The 15,053-nt window shown below is 40.5% G+C and overlaps 2 protein-coding genes across 5 annotated transcripts in view; one reads left to right on the forward strand and one right to left on the reverse strand.

The window, feature by feature from the left end:
- Window positions 1-2,778, forward strand: part of RBM48 (RNA binding motif protein 48) — a 44,538-nt gene extending 41,760 nt beyond the window's left edge. For all 3 annotated transcript variants that reach the window (XM_029588871.1, XM_029588870.1, XM_029588872.1), the window contains exon 5: window positions 2,584-2,778. In XM_029588871.1, coding sequence (XP_029444731.1) covers window positions 2,584-2,673 — 90 coding nt within the window. In that variant the 3' untranslated portion in view covers window positions 2,674-2,778. The remainder of the gene's footprint in view (window positions 1-2,583) is intronic.
- Window positions 1-15,053, reverse strand: part of EFCAB1 (EF-hand calcium binding domain 1) — a 69,803-nt gene that overhangs the window by 6,906 nt on the left and 47,844 nt on the right. Inside the window, exon 6 of one of the 2 annotated variants that reach the window (XM_029588873.1) lies at window positions 10,227-10,514. The exons of the other annotated variant lie outside the window; for it this stretch is intronic. Coding sequence (XP_029444733.1) covers window positions 10,464-10,514 — 51 coding nt within the window. The 3' untranslated portion in view covers window positions 10,227-10,463. Of the gene's footprint in view, window positions 1-10,226; window positions 10,515-15,053 lie in introns of those variants that run through there. 2 annotated transcript variants of the gene reach the window in all.

The raw sequence follows: 15,053 nt of genomic DNA on the forward strand, positions 1-15,053 counted from the left end.
AAGATTCAGACGGTTATCAATGATTACTCCAAGGTCCCTTACTTGCGTAATCTGGGTGTTGCCTGCTGGTGGTTTGATTAAGGCTGAGTGGTCCGAGGAGATGATTAGGAGTTCTGTCTTGTTTGCATTAAGAACTAGATTCAAGTTGGTGAGCAGACTGTTAATAGATTGGAGGCAGATTTCCCTATTGCAGATTTCCCTATTGCTGGGAAGGACAATGTAAGGGCTGACTTCCCCAGGAGGCAGAACTTGGACCCAGGAGAGTGGGAGTTGGCAGACAAGGCCTTTTCAACTCATAGTGACACACTGGGGTCACCTATACCTGCATTTATTAGTGATCTCCAACAAAGTGAAAATACCACGGTTCTTCAGTCACAGAATGGATCATAGAATGCTGGGCATCAATGCTCTCATTCAGGTTTCACTACAAAGCGGGGTATTATATGCCTTCCCATCATGGCAGGGTCATTCGGAAGATTATGAATCAGACAAACTGTACTTCTGATGGCTCCGAATTAGCCCTGGAAGCCGTCCTCTTAAGACTACTAATCAAGAAGGATCTATTGCACCAGAGGCCCATATTGCACAACGATTCAGGTCAGGTTTGGCCCTTTTGGAGAGCTTGGTTGCTGAAGTGTGGTTGTTATTCTGCAGTGATTTCCACTTTGCTGCAAGCCAAGATATTAGTTCATCTCTTGTTTATTTTATGTTTTCAAGTTATATCTGTGTTTTATATCATTTTAAGGATGTTTTGAGTTTTATTTATTCTATGTTTATTTTAAATTATATTATACATAATAAATACTTTTAAATAAATAAAATATTTTTCTACATCTCTAGCTTTGGAGAGTGTTCAAGAGCTGGTGTGAGGAGCAAAGTTCTCATCCTCTTAAAGTTGAAATTCCACTTATTGGAATTTTTGCAGGAAGGTTTGGTTAAAGGCTTGGCCTTTAACACTCTACAGGTGCAGGTAAGCAGCTCTCACTTGCCATAGGGGGCAGGTCAATGGTGAACCCTTGTCTTCCCATCCAAATGTGTCCAGGTTTTCGTTCGGCATGATGGGTCTCCGAGCTGCAAACACTTTGTCATGAGCCATTTCTACGAATGACTCCAGGGGTGGTACAGCTTAGGACTGTACCTTCCTTTTTTGTCAAAAGTGGTTTTGGAGTTTCATTTGAAACAGTCTATTTCCCTGCCCACATTGGACAGGGATAGAGATGAGTGTGTTTATCGTCTGCTGCATGCCTTGGATGTCAAGTGGCATCTAGTGTGGTACTTGAAGATTACTAGCTCTTTCAGGAAGTCTAATCCACTATTTGTGCTATATGATGGAGGAAAACGAGGACAACCGGCAACACGGGTTACTATAGCCCTTTGGGTGAAAGAAGTCATTCCGGCTACCTATGTGAATGCAGATGTTCTATTACCTAGACAAGTTAGGGCGTATTCCACTAGAGCGCAGGTGCTTTCGGGGGCAAGGCTTCCATTGCTGTCTCCCATCAAGATTTGCTGAGCAGTGATGTGGTCCTTCTTATACATTTTCTCAAAGCATTACTGATTGGACGTTAGAGTTCAGGACACAGCTTTCACGCGTGCAGTGTTGAAGGGACTGCAGGAAGCCTCCCACCCTTTTCAGGTGTAGCTTTGGTACATCTCACTGGTGTGGATTGGCCTGAGTGCAGAAAAAAGAGAAATTACTACTTCCCTGTTAATTTCCTTTCCTCTAAGGCAAGCAGGCCAATCCACAACCCACCCTGGGCTGCCTACTTGCTTTTAAGTTCGCCCTTTATATGCGGATGATGAAAAGTGTAATTTCTGTTAATTTATTTAAAGGACTGGTAAGTGACATAACCAACCTCTAAGATTGGTTGATATTAACGTTTTTTGCTGAGCTCAGTGTTTCCCAGTTGGAAGCACGAGTGGTTGACTGATAATAGACATTTTCAAATATAATCAGTTTGTCCACAGTTTGGCTTTTCCAGAGATACTGGCAGGCTGATGTTGGGGCAGGGCTATAAGTCAGCTTTATTCCTTCTCCATCTGCTGGTAGGAGTGCATAACCCACTGGTGTGGATTGGCCTGCCTTCCTTAGAGGAAAGGAAATTATCAGGTAAGTAAGGTAGTAATTTCTCCTTAATCTTCCACTAAAATATTTTGTCCTCCTTTTAGGAAGAGGTATTGGTCTAATTAAGGGCTCAAGTTCATCTTTGCCATCATTTTAGGGAACTGATAAAATGTGATTTGTAAATCATGATCCAGGAATGTCCATTCTAAGAAAATACTCAGATTGGCTCTGGCCATTATGGATTGGGATATAAGAATGGGCTTCTTTCTTATTTAGGCAAAAACCTTTTCTGGCTCTGACTTTGGGAATCTCATATGCAGACCGCTGCAGGCAATAAGGAGATGTTTCCATTTCAGGCATGGTCTCAGTCTGCAGTAGTCTGAACACAACTGAAATGGGACAAATATTTAACATTTAAGCAGGCAGAGACATTGATTTTCTGATATATTGCAAAGTAATCCAAAAATCTAAATGACTAAAATGTTTTTCTAATTCTGGACATTTTTCCTTTTTACCAGGTTTCTTCTACTCCAGTACTGAAACCAGAAAGGGCTGAGGTAGAGAATACCCACAAGAACCCACCACTAAAGCAGAGGAGAAGAATATAACAGCAAATATTACACCCAGAAATGTTTTAAGCAGGAGTAGTATTTATCAATGTGCCCTTTTGGAATATAGAAAACAAATTTATAATAAAGAGGAATGTAAATGTGTATCTTTTTTATTAAATAACAGGAGATAGTAACCTGCCAGATGGGGCGTGGAATATGCCATCTGCGGAATCAATTAGAAGTAGAGCGATCCTAACCTCTTTTCAAGGGCCTCTCTTCACACAAATGGTAATGGAACCCTCATGGGAAAGGGATGATATTGGATCTGGTCTTTGTGAACAGAGAAAGTGTTTCTATTATCTAGGCAAGAAGCCACCTGAGCCAAGGGTTTAATGCAATAGCTAAGGCAGAGAGGAGTCCCACAATTCCACATCTGGCCTCATAAAGAAAGGATAACTTTCAAATGCTAATCACATATGTATTAGGTTAATCCATTAAAAAGGTAACACAACCTTTTTGACCCTTAATTCTATATATCCAGGTAAACTAACATGGCAACCAAAATTCTTTGTTCAAGTCCACACTTGAAGTTTCAAAAATAGTGGGAAAATGGGGGCTTAAGGAGGTGCTGGCAGGTGGGAGTGTGTGGGTAAAGTGGAAGAGCAGTGGACTAAACTTAGGAAAACAAATCTTTATTAAGAAAGTAAAATGAAAAAAAAATCAACATTGTTTTCAAAAAGAGTTGGCTGAAAAAGAAAGGGTGAAAAAATAAGCATTCAGACCATAAAAGGAATCTCAGAACAAGAAGCGCCGGGAAGACTATCTGGTAAAATTGAAAAAGATGAAGAATTTTATTTTTATTTAAAAGTGTTTGTATACCGTCTTTACAAACAGTGTTTAATCAAAACGGTTTACATAACTAAATAAAAAAACAAATGTAAATAAAGATTTAAATTTAAAAGAACATAAAGATTATCAAATTATAAAAGCTCAAAATTACAAAAATATATAATAAAAATAAAAATCTAAAACAATGAATAGTTTACATAAAAAAGTAGTCAGGATGGGAAAAGACATGACTAGAAGGAAAGGACAGGTAAAGTGAAGTGACAAGGCTCTCTTTTCAGTGAAAGGAGGGAGGCTAGAGGTAGAACTGTAAGACTGAGAGGAAACAAGGAGAAATATGCAGAGGGGACAAGGAAAGGTGGAACTGCTAACCAAATCCTTCTATTTAGTAGTCCCTGAAGAAAGAAGTGAGGACTGCTGCTGCTTGGTAAGTGTACATATGGTAATGGGGTAGATACCATGCCATTAATTGAAGGGAGGGTTTGTATGGAACTAAAAAACTGAGTGAACAAAGCCATGGGACTAGATGTAATGCATCCTAGGATATTATGAGAGCTCAGATTATGACAGGACTGCGGAAAGACTTGTTCAATAGATCTTAGGAGATGGGAGTGGTCCTGTGTGGCTGGAGCATGGCAAATGTTCTTTATAAAAGTGGTAATAGGAAAGAGAATGAAAATTAGGAGCCAGTTACTCAGACTTGTGAAAATTTAATGGAAAGTATGTTGTCATAAATGGAGTTCACACTGAAGAAAGAAAGATAAATGAGGTGCCCCAGGGCTTGATTCTGGGGCTTCTTCTGTTTTAATATTCTTGCAAAGGGGTTAGGAGGAAAAGATTTTGCCTTTTTGCAGATGTTACTAAGATTTGCAACAGATGGGACAAATCTGTGAGAACAGAAATAAGAGACAATCTAAAAAAAAAAAACACCTTGAGGAGTGGTTGACTGCTGGTGTGAGGGTGTGTAGGCTATGTATAAATGCTATCTAGTCCTCCAGGTTCTGTGGCTTAGAGGTCCTGCTCGCAGCCATATTCTTCCAGCAATGCCACAACTAAAAGCCTGCCTCACATTGTCTTAGCCATGCTCTCTTATAGTCCAAATCTGTGGCCTTCTTGCTTTGTCTGTTTGTGAGAGAGGTAACAGTGGTGGGGCCACTTGGCAATAGTGATCATTATGTTATGACATAACATGATCAAATTTGAACTAATAACTGGAAGAGGGACAATAAGTAAATCTATAGCTCTAACACTAAATTTTCAAAAGGGAAACTTTGAAAAAATGAGGGAAATAGAAAACAATTGAAAGATGCAGCTGCAAAGGTTAAGTGTTCAACAAGCATGGACAGTGTTTAAAAGTACAATCTTAGACGCACAGTCCAAGTGTATTCCACACATTAAGAAAGGTGGAGGGAAGGCAAAACAATTACCGGCATGGTTAAAAGGTGAGATTAAAAAGGCTATTTTAGCCAAAAAAAAACCTTCAAAAATTGGAAGGATCAATCTGAAGAAAATAGGAAAAAGCATAAGCATTGTCAAGTGTAAAACACTGATAAGACAGGCGAAGAGGGAATTTGAAATGGAGTTTGCCGTAGAGGCAAAAACTCATAATAAAAACTTTTAAAAATATATCTGAAGCAAGAAACCTGTGAGGGAGTTGGTTGGATCATTAGATAACAGAGGAGTTAAAGGGGCTCTTAGGGAAAATAAGGCCATTGCAGAAAGACTAAATGAATTCTTTGCTTCTATGTTTACTAGTGAGGATAGTGGGGAAATACCAGTTCCAGAGATGGTTTTCAAGGGTGATGCATCAGATGAACTGAACCAAATCGCTGTGAACCTGGAAGATGTAGTAGGCCAGATTGACAAATTAAAGAGTAGCAAATCACCTGGACTGGATGGTATGCATCCTAGGGTTCGGAGGGAACTCAAAAATGAAATTTCAGATTTATTAGTTAAAATTTGCAACCTATCATTAAAATCATCCATTGTACCTGAAGACTGGAGGATGGCCAATGTAACCCCAATATTTAAAAAGGGCTCCAGGGGCGATCCGGGAAACTAGACCAGTGAGCCTAACCTCAGTGCCGGGAAAAATAGTGGAAACTATTCTAAAAATCAAATCACAGAACATATAGAAAGACATGGTTTAATGGAACACAATCAACATGGATTTACCCAAGGGAAGTCTTGCCTAACAAATCTTCTTTTTTTTTGAAGGGGTTAATAAACATGTGGATAACGGTGACCCGGTAGATGTAGTGGATTTGGATTTTCAGAAGGCGTTTGACAAAGTCCCTCATGAGAGGCTTCTAAGAACTAAAAAGTCATAGGATAGGAGGAGATGTCCTTTCGTGGATTACAAACTGGTTAAAAGACAGGAAACAGAGAGTAGGATTAAATGGTCAATTTTCTCAGTGGAAGGGGGTAAACAGTGGAGTGCCTCAGGGATCTGTACTTGGACTGGTGCTTTTCAATATATTTATAAATGATCTGGAAAAGAATACGAGTGAGGTTATCAAATTTGCGGATGATACAAAATTATTCAGCATAGTTAAATCACAAGCAGACTGTGATACATTACAGGAGGACCTTGCGAGGCTGGAAGATTGGGCATCCAAATGGCAGATGAAATTTAATGTGGACAAGTGCAAGGTGTTGCATATAGGGAAAAAATAAGCCATGCAGCAGTTACACGATGTTAGGAGCTAGTGGATAACTTATTTATTTTTGTATACCGATATTCCTGAAAAATCATACCGGTTCACATGGAAATAAAATTCCTAAAACAGCAATAATAAAAGAATATCTTCATCAGTGTTACATACAAAATAAAATGCATACATAACTTATTAAAAATGCAGTAAATAGAACAAAGAAATGAAATAAAACATGTAATATAAAAATATCAGTTCATAAAACAAGACATCAAAAGGCCTAAAAAAGAAAAACCTAATTGGGTCCTTAGATGTCATTTTTGCTTAGCATAAGCCTGCCGGAAGAGCTGAGTTTTTAGGTTCTTCCTGAATGTTTGGAAGTTGCTATCAAACCTTAATTCAGATGGTAATGCATTCCATAATTTGAGTCCAGCCAGTACTCTCTCTGACACGATTTAAGTGAGCCAGCCTAGGAGATGGTATAGTTAACAAACCCTTGTTACTAGAGTGCAGATTTCGTTGGTTTATGAAAGTGAAGAGCAGCGCTAAACCATTTGACATTATCATTGATAAAGATTTATGAATCAGAAATAAAACCTTAAAATGTATTCGATGAAAAATGGGCAGCCAATGGAGATCTTTTAGAAACGGTGTGATATGATTGTACTTCCTGGAGCCTGTTAAAATTCTCGCAGCTGCATTCTGGAGTAATTGAAGAGGTCTAATAGTGGCCAATGGGAGGCCCAGCAAGAGGGCATTATAGTAATTATTTTAGAAAAGATCAAAGCTTGAAGAACTGTTCTAAAATCATTGGGGTATAGGAATGCTTTAAGTTTCTTTAAAATTTGAAGCTTATAAAAGCCATCTTTAATCAACTTGTTGATGAACCCCTTCAGATTTAATTTGCTATCTAATATAACCCCTAGATCCCTAACTTTATTAACTATAGAAGCACTTTGATCAATGTTCTCTGCTTCCAATTTCACATTTGTTATGGATCAACAAAATTTCAGTCTTTTGTTGGTTAAGGGATAGATTCATGTTAGCTACTAATTGTTTAATAGATGAAAAATATATGTCCCAGAATTTTAGTGCACTTAACAGAACCAGTGATAGGGAGTAGAATGTGGATGTCATCTGTGTAAATAAAGTGCGTCAGTCCTACACCTGCTAGCAGTTTGCAAAATGGCAACATGTAAACATTGAAGCGCATCGCATAGAGCAACGACCCTTGCAGTTCCCCAGATAGTAAAGGCAGTAAGTCAGATTCTGAAGTCCCTAGCTTGACTTTGAAGGATCTATTACTTAGGTAAGACTTAAACCACTCTAGGACCTTCCCAGCTAAACTGATTTCAGATATGAGTCAGTATACCATGATCAACGGTATTGAATGCCACTGAGATGTCCAGCAGAATGAGGAAATATGATTGACTGCCATCAAGTCCTCTAAGGACTGTATTGGTTAAAGATAAAAGGAGGGTCTCAGTACTGCAGAATTTTCTGAAACCAAATTGTGCTGGTTATAAAATTATTATTATTGTCTAGGTATTCCGAGAGTTGTACATGTACCACCTTTTCAAGTAATTTAGCTAAGAATGGTAAATTAGACACAGGCCTAAAGTTGTTTTGATTTGCTGTATCAGCCTTTAACTTCTTTAGGAGAGGACGAATGATGGCACATTTCAATGTATCGGGGAAACTACCTTGTTCCAACAATAAATTGACTATGTTAGCAACTGGCCTAGCTATTATATTAATACATTGAAATCGTCGGCTCAATGTACTGCAGCAGTCAAAAAAGCAAACAGGAATTATTAGGAAGGGAATAGTAAATAAAACGGAAAATGTCATGCCGCTGTATTGCTCCAAGGTGAGACCGCACGTTGAGTACTGTATATAGTTCTGGTCACCGCATCTCAAAAAAAGATAGAGTTGCGATGGAGAAGGTACAGAGAAGAGCGACCAGAATGGTAAAGGGAATGGAACAGCTCCTCTATGAGGAAAGGCTAAAGAGGTTAGAGATGTTCAGTTTGGAGAAGAGATGGCTGAGGGGGGATATGATAGAGGTCTTGAACAAGTAGATGTGAATCTGTTATTTACACTTTCGGATAATAGAAGAACTAGGGGGCACTCCATGAAGTTAGCAAGTAACACATTTAAGACTAATTGGAGAAATTTCTTTTTCACTCAACGCACAATTAAGCTCTGGAATTTGTTGTCAGAGGATGTGGTTAGTGCAGTTAGTGTAGCTGGATTTAAAAAAGGTTTGGATAAGTTCTTGGAGGAGAAGTCCATTAACTGCTATTAATCAAGTTGACTTAGGAAATGGCCTTCTTAGTGTTTGGGTAATTGCCAGGTTCTTGTGACCTGGTTTGGCCTCTGTTGGAAAGAGGATGCTGGGCTTGATGGACTTTTGGTCTGACCCAGCATGGCAATTTCTTATGTACTTATGACCTTTCAGCATTTGTCTGAGGCCTTTCAGTATTCATTTGTTCTGTCTATGGTGGCTAGTAGAGGAAGAAGATATCAGAGTCCAACCCCATACCAGTTCCAGGGATCAGAAAACCAGCAGTATGCCATGACACTTGGCTGCTAACTTTCAGTATTTAAAAAAAAAATGCAGAAATCTAAGAGAGCAATACACAATTAGGGGTGAGATACGGATGTCTACAAAGTAGGCATCCTCGGAATGATTATATCCGAGGATTTCTAGGTGGCAAATCAAGGCACCTAGGTGGTGGCTAGAGCCAGCGGGAGAGGCACATCACACAGAGACAGGGAGAGACTCTGGCAGACAGATCACATCAAGCAGAGACAAATGCTCCACATCTAGATAGAAACATACCCAGACCCAGAGAGAGCTGCACCGCACACCACAGGCAAATGGTAAAGGGTAGAAAAATTTTCAGAAAACCTTAGGTGTCAGCCAAAATTTTTTAGGAGCTAAGAAAAATTCTGTCCTACCCCCTTTTTTTTTTTTTTTTTTGTTTATACGTTTTCCTTTTCCACTTTTTCATGTTTTGATTTGCTTATTTAACTTTTTTTTTTTTTCACTTTTTGCCATTATTCTCCGTTCCCTATGTCCTCCCCTCTCTCATTCGGTCTGGCCCCTTTGCTCATTTCCCTCCCCTCCCTCAGCATTTTTTTCTCTGAGCAGGCAGAAGGACTTCCTCTCAGGCTGAGGCCTGAGGGGTGGCAGCTCTGTCTGGGTTGTTGAACACTGTAGTGGCTCCTCCCATGTCCAGTTATGCCACAGAGTACATGGCTCCCTGACCAGGCCTGCCACAGCAGCAGTGGCTCTTCTCCTGAGCCCACTGAAAGAAACATGGCTAAGCTGCACTATGCTTACAGTGCTGTCACTGTGGTCTGGCAGCTCCCTCTGTTCCTCCTGAGCCGAGATGCATCAGCACAGCCATTATTTTCTTCCCTGATTGGGCAGGCAGCGTGTTTCCCTTCAGGACTGCATTTATTTGCTCACAGTTGCCCGAGAGATGGAGATAAAAACAGTCTTGGATATCTTAACAAGTGGTAATGTTCTATGGTTACAGCTGGGATATATCCCTAGTGGTGTGGGCAGACTGGACTTTTTCTGCCGTCATCTACTGTGTTCCTCTGGTGCCAATGTACTAAAGTGCATGAATACACATTAAATGGCAGAGTTATTTATCACAAGCGGTTAACATATGCAAAATAACTCATTACCTATTCGTGCAATGAAAAGTATCTGCATGAAAATAGGCAAAAGGCAATCCAAATGCATTAATGACAAAAACTACACTTCAAGAAAGTGCATTACTGTCCACATTAATACTTTTTCACCTGTGGTAACATATGCCTCATTTGCATTTCATTAACACTGGCCGTTAATGTGCACATAAAACACCACATTTATGTCTGCTATTACAAGGTTTACTTCAACTAGCCCTATATTACTATGAATAAAGCACTCAGATACAACCAAGAAATTTCTTACTAAGCTCTTCCCGTCTGAGTTCATAAACTAGCTTCATTCTATGCGTTAAGTATTTTATTGTGTTTAACCTAAGAGTTAATTCAAATGTTTTATAAATGTTAAAAAAATAACTGAAAAAGGAATCTCCTGGAATAAGATGTAGTCTGACATAGCTTTTTATTGTTACATGACTGAATAGATTGCTTAGCAGTAGTCACTGATGATGAAAAAGTAAGACCGTTGGAAACTTAGGAAACAGTGAAAAAGTCCATGGGAGGCTTACAGCACGTTTAAGGTTATCAAATAGAACAGCTGGAACAAGTGAAATAAGTTTCTCTAGGTTTTACGGTCTCTCATCCCTTGCTTTTTGTACGATGATACTTCAAGTTTCTATTCTAGAGTTCATTGACTTGAACAAAGGCTTGTCTTTCAAATGCCAGGATGGTCTGTGAGAGGGGGAGAAAAAAAGCAAGTCATTACAAGTGGATTTAGGATACTGCAAGAAGTAAACAGGCCTCTATGATCTGTTGAAGCATTATTACACAACCTGCTGTGGTTTATAAGAAAAACAGTATAAGTTTAGGAGTGGTATTCTTGAATTGCAATTGTAACCACGCTACCGCACCTCCACTTGATATCTGCCTAGCAGCCCGCAGAGGTGTAGGGGCCTTCTTTCTGGCATGTTACTGCCAGCAGTTTCACTCTGCAAGAGCACATATGTGCTCACAGTTCCAGCAGCAGCACCACTCCTTCTATAGCAACCACTCAGTCTAGGTCCTATTTGAGAGCAAATATATCTACACTGGACACTTCTGCAGAATTTTGTACTCTGAATGTAGTACAGGGATGGGATCGGTTGGTAGTTGTGTGGTGTATAATGTAATAGCAGCAACCGAATCCCCTTACAAACCACACCCAATAGAGTAACAGAAGCATTCTCATTCCTTTTGCTTCTTTAGAATATTACGGCTTTATTCAGACTGTACTGAATTAGCCAGAGAGAAGGGGCAGATGAAAGGAAGACGGTATATCCTGGATGTGGGAGGATTAGATTCTAAGGAAGCCTCAACATCGGACAATAAAATAGATTTTTATTCTTTTAATTAATGGCATTCTCCAACACTGCTATTTCATAATAAGACTGAAATTGTCCTTAACTACCCCATTCAACATCTGTAAAATAGAAGTCTAGCCTCTTAATGACTGCAATTTCCCATCATGCTCTCCTAGCTTTGAGTTCTGATTCTCAAAGCTTCTGTGTGTGTGACAACCTCCCGCCATATGTCTATAGGGAAATATTCCTCGGGGCAGTATGTGTTCTCTCCGGCACTAGCAATACTAAATTGGAGGCCAAAACAGGCAGCGTCTTCACGTGCCCATCATCCAAAAAAGCAATGGCCTCCATTAATTCCTAATTCCACTAATTCAGAACTATGCTGGAAGCAGCTGGGAATGGGTAAAACATAACTGCACTCCAGGTAGGAGCTTGGGGGAGAAATATCTTGGGGGTGTCAGAGGTTGCAGAAGGCTAGGGAGGAGGGAAGGAGAGGATCCTAATTTTATACCTATACAGCAGGAAAAGGGAAGTGAACCTCAGGGCTCTGGTGCCCCACTGCATTTTAATTTTATTTGCCTAGTTTGGGGGGGGGGGGGGGCCTAGGGGAGATCAAGTGCTATGCCCAACTTATGTTAAAAACAATTTTCTGGATGGGAGACTGGAGGATCAGGCCTAAAAGCCTTGACATTTATTTTTTTTAAGTTCCATTTTGCAGCCACGTAACCAGCTACTACTACTGCTACTATTTAACATTTCTATAGCTCTACAATGAATACACAGCCAGATAAACTACTCTGAGACAGTCCTAGAGTTATCCAGCTAACTTAGAGGGTCATTTATCAAATCGCATTAGGGCCCCAATGCCCGCGATAACGCCATAATGCATGCAATAACGCATTTTAAGATGCGTATGCAAATTTGAAAAATTTAGTCAAGTGGGAGGAGTTTATGAAAATGAGGGGTACTTAATGATGCATGTGATAGCCTAATGCACACTATCGCAGGATTTAAGGCCGGAAATAATTACACCTTTTTTCCTGTGCATTATGCCCGAAACGATAAATATGGCAAATCCCATTTTGGGCAGGGAGAAGGGGAAAGGGGAGGAGAGAGAGCACCTCTGGGGAAGCACACATAGTAGGCAACTTTTTATACCACTGTAAGAGAGGCCGTTCTGAACTCGGGTTGAGACCTAGCTAGGTGGAGAGTACAATGTACACATCTCATCTTTGTGTCCTTTCATCACTCCAAATCATAAAATCTTAACTGATGTCTACTGGGCTGTTCATACCTCTGACTGTGCATGTAAAACTGCCCCCCAAAACTTAGGCCACCACCAACACCTCAGCCCGAGTTCAGAGTGGCCCCTCCTAAAGTGGTATAAATAGTTTACTTATATGTGAGCCTTTATACAGAGTCTCGCTCTGTCGCCACAGCAGTAAAATAGCAAAATGATAAATCTTGGGGTTAGAGAAAGAGAGCAGATGTATTGGCTAAGGTAGCTGGATAACTTTGCTCTGCCCCAGAACACCTCTTTTTAAAACTTGGCCGGTCAGAGGGTGTGGGGGGGGGGGATATATTTAAACACCAGATTTGTACAGCTAAGTTTAGGGGCGTAGCTGGGCAAATCCTTTTGATTGTTGACCTAAAAATTTAATGATTTCGCAATGCTGTTATGAAATATGCTATTTTAAAGTAGCATTTTTTTTACATCATCTTCAAGTATGAAAATCAGTTAACAATGGTGGGAATGTCATACAAGTTGGTTTTCACAAAAGACAATTCAGAAAAAAATTGCATTAAAACAACAATAAGAGGAAAATCATATTTAATGGATGAGGACAATATTTTTTAATATACTTAAAGTTCTGGGGTCTGGGTCTCTTACTGTATACTAAGGCAATGGTTCTCAGCCTTTTTTTGGCCGGGACACACCTGCCAGATGGTTCTCACACACTGAACATGTGACCATCACGGGGCTAAATGTAAACATGCTCTCTGCATCCACAGGAATCCCCTCAACCCCCAGCAATGAGTGCAGAGCAGATCTAGAGAATTACCCTGTACAACTCGCCATACAAAAAAGATATTCTGGTTCTGATGACATCCCAGTAAAAGCAAAACAAACTCCTTTTACTACCAGGCACAATAGCCTTCCTTATGGTTTATAAGAAATACAGTATAAGTTATAGGAGTGGTATTCTTGAATTGCAATTGTAACCACGCTACCGCACCTCCACTTGATATCTGCCTAGCCAAGACAATTCAAAATCTAATCTTAAGAAATGGCCTTTTAAATGATCACTGGTTTGGGAGTGAGGAAAAAAATAGCCAATAAGTGGGGTGAGTCGCAGATTCCTCGGTTACCAGAGGATTGAAAGTAAACGCCACACTCAATCAGCACAGGAATAGACAATGTAAGAGACTACTTTCTCAGCTGACAGAGTCTGGATCCAGGAGAAAGGGAATTGTACAGCGAAGCATTACAGCTCATAGTGGGCTGCTGGGACTTCCCGTTTCTAGGCTTGCTGGCGACATCACACAATGCGAAGGTTCCTCGCTTCTTCAGTTGCAGGAGAAATATGAGGTTTTCGGGCATTGATGCCCTCATGCAGGAGTGGCTGGAAGGCAAGCTTCCACAGCACTTATGTTGGGCAAAATGATTCGAAGGTTCGAGAGACACATGGGGGTTGGGTCTGCTGGTGGCATCACATTGGTCCAGGAGGCTGTGGTGCGCAGTTCTGCGGAGGCTTCTGGTGGACTCTCCTCTCTGATTACCAGTCCACAGGGATCTGCTACAGCAGGGGCCTATTCTTTTCAAAGATTGGATTTGATTTTTTCTTACAGTGTGGTACTTGAGAGGAGTTGGTTGCTGAAGCATGGGTAGTCCACTGCTGTGATTTCCACTTTGCTTCAAGCATGAAAGTTATTCACTTCCTTAGCTTATATTTGTGTTTGGCAAATGTTTGAGCCCTGGTGTGAGAAATGGGGGATTCATCCTTATTTGGTTAAAATTCTGTTCAGTTTGGATTTTTGCAGGATGGTTGTTTAAGGACTTGGCCCTTAATTCCTGTTTCCAAGGTCACGTGAATGGTGAACCCCTGTTGGCCCTTCTGGTTATGGCCCGGTTCTTTATTTTTTTTATTTATGCTTTATTGTCCATCATTAACATATCAAAATACATGTAAACATGAGATGATAGAGATGGAAACATTTTCATGAATACAATAAACATGTATATACGTTAAACAATTGGTCATGGCCCGGTTCTTTAAAGGGGTGAAGCATCTTCATTCTTCCCTTGCAGTTGCCTTGCCCTTGTAGAGTCTTAATCTGGCTCTGGATTTCTGGCAGGTTCCACCTTTCAACCACTGTGTAACTCTTCCCGAGGTTACTTACTACAGGACTGTGTTTGGTGCATAGAGTTTCTGATCTGCGGGCTCTGTCTTGCCAGGAACCATCTCTGCAAGTGATTCCGAGAGCGGTCCAGATGCAAACTGTTGCATCCTTTTGGCCAAAGGTGGTCTCGGATTTTCACTTGAATCAATCATTTCCCTGCCGTTTCTGAGCAGGGAGAACGATGTGGATGAATATCGCCTGTTACGGACCTTGGGTGTCAGGCAGCGTATCATGAGATATTGTAGATTTCTAAACCTTTCAGGAAGACGGACCGGTTGTTTATACTCCACGGTGAGAGTAAATAAGTTGAGCCAATGTTGTGGGCTACGATAGTCTGCTGCATTAAGAAGATTATCATGGCTGCATATGTGGATCCTGAGCAGCCGTTGCCTAGTCAGGTTAGGGCTCATTCCACTAGGGCTCAGGCAGTGTCATGGGCAGAGATTAGTCGGTTGTGTCCCATTGAGATTTGCTGAACTGGCACGTGGTTGTTTCTTACATAACTTCCAGTCATTATCACCTAGGTGTG

This window comes from Rhinatrema bivittatum, chromosome 2 (genome assembly GCF_901001135.1).
Source record: "Rhinatrema bivittatum chromosome 2, aRhiBiv1.1, whole genome shotgun sequence".
Lineage (NCBI taxonomy): Eukaryota > Metazoa > Chordata > Amphibia > Gymnophiona > Rhinatrematidae > Rhinatrema > Rhinatrema bivittatum.